The sequence below is a fragment of the Cebidichthys violaceus genome, unplaced genomic scaffold (assembly GCF_023349555.1).
Source record: "Cebidichthys violaceus isolate CVI_PGR_0920_01 unplaced genomic scaffold, fCebVio1.0.p SCAF_29, whole genome shotgun sequence".
In the NCBI taxonomy this organism is placed as follows: domain Eukaryota; kingdom Metazoa; phylum Chordata; class Actinopteri; order Perciformes; family Stichaeidae; genus Cebidichthys; species Cebidichthys violaceus.
Genome location: NW_027176472.1, coordinates 1,812,860 through 1,818,859, shown reverse-complemented (window position 1 = coordinate 1,818,859; position 6,000 = coordinate 1,812,860). Strand labels below are relative to the sequence as shown.

General features: G+C 48.1%; 1 protein-coding gene across 12 annotated transcripts in view; it reads left to right on the top strand.

The window, feature by feature from the left end:
* The window catches only part of ptprt (protein tyrosine phosphatase receptor type T), a 204,831-nt gene that overhangs the window by 111,475 nt on the left and 87,356 nt on the right, over nt 1–6,000 (top strand). For 6 of the 12 annotated variants that reach the window (XM_068722012.1, XM_068722009.1, XM_068722008.1 and 3 more), the window contains exons 15-16: nt 2,391–2,427; nt 5,743–5,799. In XM_068722012.1, the coding sequence (XP_068578113.1) occupies nt 2,391–2,427; nt 5,743–5,799 (94 nt within the window). The remainder of the gene's footprint in view (nt 1–2,390; nt 2,428–5,742; nt 5,800–6,000) is intronic. The other 6 variants (XM_068722019.1, XM_068722016.1, XM_068722018.1 and 3 more) reach the window with 2 other exon arrangements.

The following is a 6,000-nucleotide window of genomic DNA, read 5'->3' as shown; positions in this document are numbered from 1 at the left end:
CTGAACACACACACACACACACACACACACACACACTCTCTCTCTCTCTCACACACACACACACACACACACTCTCTCTCTCACACACACACACACACACACACACACACACACACACACACACACACACACACACACACACACTCTCTCTCTTTAGTTGCAGGGGCTCATGTCTCTGTACCACCCATCCCAGTGTCCCCAGTGACGACTCTCTCTATTCTGGAGAGAGACGTCAACAGGCTTTTTAAAAAAACAGAACCCCCGCAAAGCAGCCGACCCGGACTCCGTCTCCCCCTCCACCCTGAAGCATTGTGCTGATCAGCTGTCTCCGGTGTTTACAGACATCTTCAACACCTCCCTGGAGACATGCCACGTACCGGCCTGCTTCAAGGTCTCCACCATCATCCCCGTCCCCAAAAAACCAAGGATCAAAGGACTTAATGACTACAGGCCCGTAGTCTTGTCCTGTCCCACCTAAAAACCCTCACCGACCCGCTCCTGGACCCCCTGCCGTTCGCCTACAGAGCCAACAGGTCTGTACACGACGCAGTCACCGTGGCCCTTCATTTCATCCTCCAGCATCTGGACTCCCCAGGAACTGCCGGACCATCAGCACCGTTTCCCGTTTCCTGTACACCAACAGCTGCACCTCCAGTCACCAGTCCATCAAGCTCCTGAAGTTCGCGGATGACACCAACCTCATTGGACTCATCTCTGGTGGGGATGAGTCCGCCTACAGGTGGAAGACTGACCATCTGGTGACCTGGTGCGGTCTGAAACACTTTAACGCTCTAAAGACAGCGGAGATGGTTGTGGATTTCAGGAAGACCGTAGCCCCACCAGCCCCTATCACCCTGTGTGACTCCCCAGTCGACGCTGTGGAATCCTTCCTCTTCCTGGGCTCCATCATAACCCAGGAGCTCAACATCAGCTCCATCACCAAGAAGCCTCAGCAGAGGAAGTACTTCCTGAGGCCGCCGAAGAAGTTCAACCTGCCAAAGACGACGATGGTGCACTTCTACACCGCCATCATTGAGTCCATCCTCTGCTCCTCCATCACGGTCTGGTACTCTGCAGCCACCGCCAAGGACAAGGATAGACTGCAGCGCATCATTCGCTCAGCTGAGAGGGTGATCGGCTGCAATCTGCCATCCCTCCAGGACTTGTTCCCTTCAAGGACCCTGAAGCGAGCGAGAAGGATCGTAGCCGACCCCTCTCACCCTGGAAACAAATCAGGCCAAATAGAATAAAATGAATAATAATATGAGCAGAACCTTGGGAGTGATTCTGTTCAGAAGATAAAGTGACAGGCGTCAGTGTCAGCAGCTGCTGATGAAGACAAACAGGCCACCGTGTGAAAGAGGACGATCTCTGTGAGACAACATACGTCTTCTTACTGCTGACGAGGACGAAGAGAGGAGCTTTCTGATCTATCGCAAAGAGAAAGAAGGAACGTAAAGAGACAACAGGAAGCTCACAGAGGAACGTGAAGAGACAACAGGAAGCTCACAGAGGAACGTGAAGAGACAACAGGAAGCTCACAGAGGAACGTGAAGAGACAACAGGAAGCTCACAGAGGAACGTAAAGAGACAACAGGAAGCTGAGACAGGAGACAGATGGAGAGACGCTGGTGTTATAATCCTCATTCATTCCTCAGTCTCTATTCTTAAGATGAGTGATGATGAAGGAGCCATTAATCAGAATCACCTATGAGCATTGCTTCACATTATTCCAATAATACACTCTAATAAAAATAAAGTACAGAGTTTAAAGAGAGTTATAGAGGAACATCTTTTTGATCCTGATGTTCATCATCTGTGTTTTTACACCAACAAGCTGATCAGTGATGAAAAAGAAACTGATAACTATGGTCATTAATCACCTTTAAGGTTAACAGCATGTGTGTGTGTGTGTGTGTGTGTGTGTGTGTGTGTGTGTGTGTGTGTGTGTGTGTGTGTGTGTGTGTGTGTGTTCCTGCCTCATTAACTACAAGTTGTATCTACTCTTTGAACGCACCCCAGAGAGTTCTCTAGTCCTGGAGACATGACCAGAGAAACAGCAGCGATCAGTTCGTGGTACTGGATTAGATTCAGGGTCTTCAGGGTCTTCAGGGTCTTCAGGGTCTTCAGGGTCTTCAGGGTCTTCAGTATCAGGACCATTTAAGTGAACTCTACCTGGACCTGAACTCAAAGTCAGTCTTGGAAGGAAACTGACATGAAGCTTTGGACAGAGTTCATCAGTCAGAGAGTCCCGACTCCTCGATGATGAGTGGCCAAAGCCATGTCCTCCATCGATCAAAGATGGCCGACCCCGCTGCTCCCTTCTAACTAGTCTTCATAAAGTGACCGTGTGGTTTTACCTGAACACCTTCTGTCTCTTCTCTCCACAGGAAACCAAAATCAACTGTGTCCGCCTGGCTAACAAAGGTATGAGCGCCCTTCCACTTCTGGAATAGAGGATGTTATGTCTCATTTAACTTCTTAGTGATGTCGGCCCCTAGAATAGTGTCACACACACACACACACACACACACACACACACACACACACATACACACACACTCAGCCTTTAGGCAAGCTCCTCTCCATGTTCTCCTGCATGACTCCTCTGCATCGCCTCGTCTCTCTTCTTCCTCTTTCATTGTCTCACGTTCTCTCTCTCTCTCTCTCTCTCTCTCTCTCTCTCTCTCTCTCTCTCTCTTCATCGTTCCTGCTCTCTGTTTTTTCGTTCCATCTCTCTCTCTCTGCCTCCATGTTGTTGTAAAGCGGAGCATCGGGGCCGTCAACGCGCCGATCGAGAGCCTTCATCAGAGCCGATGATGGAGGCTAACCATCTCGCCCTCTCCCCGCGTCTCCTTTGCTTTGAAAGCTTTTCAGCTCACTATTGATTTTCCTCACCTCGTCTCTGTTGTTTTTTTTCCCTATTCTATTATTTCATCTGCATCAAACATTGATTTGATTTTTCCACATCTCTGTGTGTTCTCTGACTGTTTGGCTCCCGTGTTGTTTCTCATCTGCATTCGTTGCTCATTTATGCACATTTCTCTCTGTAATCAGCTTCTTCTTCTTTTTTTTTTTTCTTACTCTTATCCATTTCCAGGCTTGTTTTCTGGGTGCAAAGCACTGAGTGTGGAGGTTTACTGTGTAGACGCTGCTGTCTGTCTGTCTGTCTGTCTGTCTGTCTGTCTTGCATGTCTTTCATGTGACAAAATAATCACTTTTTTACAACGTAGAATCAACAGTGTTAATGCAGACGATGAACGTATGTCTGCTAGCTGCTGTCTGGTCTAATGTGTCCAAGACAGAGACGTCAGCTGGTTACTAAAGAAACCAGGTTTAGTGACGTTAGACAGAGCCAAAGATCCAGGTGTTTTGTCAGAAGGTGAATCAGTTTTCAGGTAGATAATATTAATAATCAATAAACATAAAACCACAGTGACTGGTCATGAAGCCCAAAGCAGCCAATAGCTGACCAGCTAAGAACTCTTGATATCAGGAAATAGATTAGTAAAGGGGGTGTGTGTAGACCTGGTCCACATTGTTCCACCGGTTTCCAATCGGTGCATACGTAATTGTGTGTAACCATAGCAACAAAACCTCTGCTTTTTCTTTCTTTTTTTTTTGCTGCTTTGTCATTGTTGTTATTTTTGCGTCAGAATAAAAGAAACCGGACGAACCGACACTAAACAAAGCTTCAGAAGCCGAGGAGAGAGATTTGACGTTATTCCCATGTTTGTTAGCGTCACAAAGAGTTTTTGGGGGATTTTATGTCATGGACCTAAAGAAAACAGTTCAAATCAGTGAATGACTGGAGCTGTTTTCTTTGATCAAATGATCATTCGATAAAGAGGAGACTCAAGAACATGCTTATTGACCGTTTCCTCTCATCACTGTAGTTTTACCTGAAAACCAGAAAACCTGAAAACCAGAAACCTGCTTCTTTGACTTCACCGACTGAGGTTGAACATTTCTTTGCTTCTGAGAAACGTTATTAATCATTTAGATGAACTTTAGTTTAAAGGCTCATGGTTGGTTAGCACCCCGTCTCCATGGAGGCCTCCACATCGACACTCTGAGGGTTCCTTTAAGCCACCTGGCCTCCTCAGTATAGCTTCTACAGACCGTGACTGTTATCTAAAGACCAGATCCGTCTTTGTGTCTGAACTAAGAACCCAGATCACAGATTGAGTCTTTGCCTCCAATCTTTGCCACCAAGTTCATTCTTCTTTTTTTCTTTCAACCATCTCTTCATTTCTTCTCTCTTCCATTTCCTACTTTTATTTTTATTAACCCGTCCAGCCAGACCGGCCGACTCAGCAGTTAACCCCCAGCACCGCATCTGCATCTACTGAAACACATACAGGTCCAGTCACATCCCAGTCCACATCCTGACACCAGGTCCAGTCACATCCCAGTCCACATCCTGACAACCAGTCACATCCCAGTCCACATCCTGACACCAGGTCCACTCACATCCCAGTCCACATCCTGCCACCAGATCCACTCACATCCCAGTCCACATCCTGACACCAGGTCCACTCACATCCCAGTCCACATCCTGACACCAGGTCCAGTCACATCCCAGTCCACATCCTGCCACCAGGTCCACTCACATCCCAGTCCACATCCTTCCACCAGGTCCACTCACATCCCAGTCCACATCCTGACACCAGGTCCAGTCACATCCCAGTCCACATCCTGCCACCAGGTCCACTCACATCCCAGTCCACATCCTGACACCAGGTCCACTCACATCCCAGTCCACATCCTGTCACCAGGTCCACTCACATCCCAGTCCACATCCTGACAACCAGTCACATCCCAGTCCACATCCTGACACCAGGTCCACTCACATCCCAGTCCACATCCTGTCACCAGGTCCACTCACATCCCAGTCCACATCCTGACAACCAGTCACATCCCAGTCCACATCCTGCCACCAGGTCCACTCACATCCCAGTCCACATCCTGACACCAGGTCCAATCACATCCCAGTCCACATCCTGACAACCAGTCACATCCCAGTCCACATCCTGACACCAGGTCCACTCACATCCCAGTCCACATCCTGACACCAGGTCCAATCACATCCCAGTCCACATCCTGACAACCAGTCACATCCCAGTCCACATCCTGACACCAGGTCCACTCACATCCCAGACCACATCCTGACACCAGGTCCAATCACATCCCAGTCCACATCCTGACAACCAGTCACATCCCAGACCACATCCTGACACCAGGTCCAATCACATCCCAGTCCACATCCTGACAACCAGTCACATCCCAGTCCACATCCTGACACCAGGTCCACTCACATCCCAGACCACATCCTGACACCAGGTCCACTCACATCCCAGTCCACATCCTGTCACCAGGTCCAGTCACATCTCAGTCCACATCCTGACACCAGGTCCACTCACATCCCAGTCCACATCCTGACACCAGGACCACTCACATCCCAGTCCACATCCTGACACCAGGTCCACTCACATCCCAGTCCACATCCCAGTGCTAGCTGTCCTACTGGTCTTAATGGTTTTATCTCTCACCACTGTAACTTCTCTCCTCTAAGACAGATTGTGCAATTGAAAAGTCTAAATATTGATGAAATGGATAAAGAAAACTCTACGTCTATTTTTCTTAGCCTCTTTTCTTCTCTCTCTTCTCTTTTTGTTGTTGTTTGTTTTCTTCCCTCTCTTCTTCATGCTTTCCGGCGGGACATGCGGCCCTTGGCCTTAGTGGTAATAGGTAGGGGACAAATAACAACGCCGTACATTCTAGTCATCCCCAGCGAAGGTGATTATTGCTTCATAGGCACAACATTTTCTTCCCTATGTTCTACTTTTTCATCAAAGTACAACCATGAACACAACGCACTGTTCCTTTTGGTTGCCCCGCCCCCTTTTTTTGTTCTCCTCCTCCTTTTGTTTCTGGGCTCTTTCTGTTTTTTGCTCTTTGGTTTTTGTCTCATCTTCATCTTACTGCATTAGTTGCATG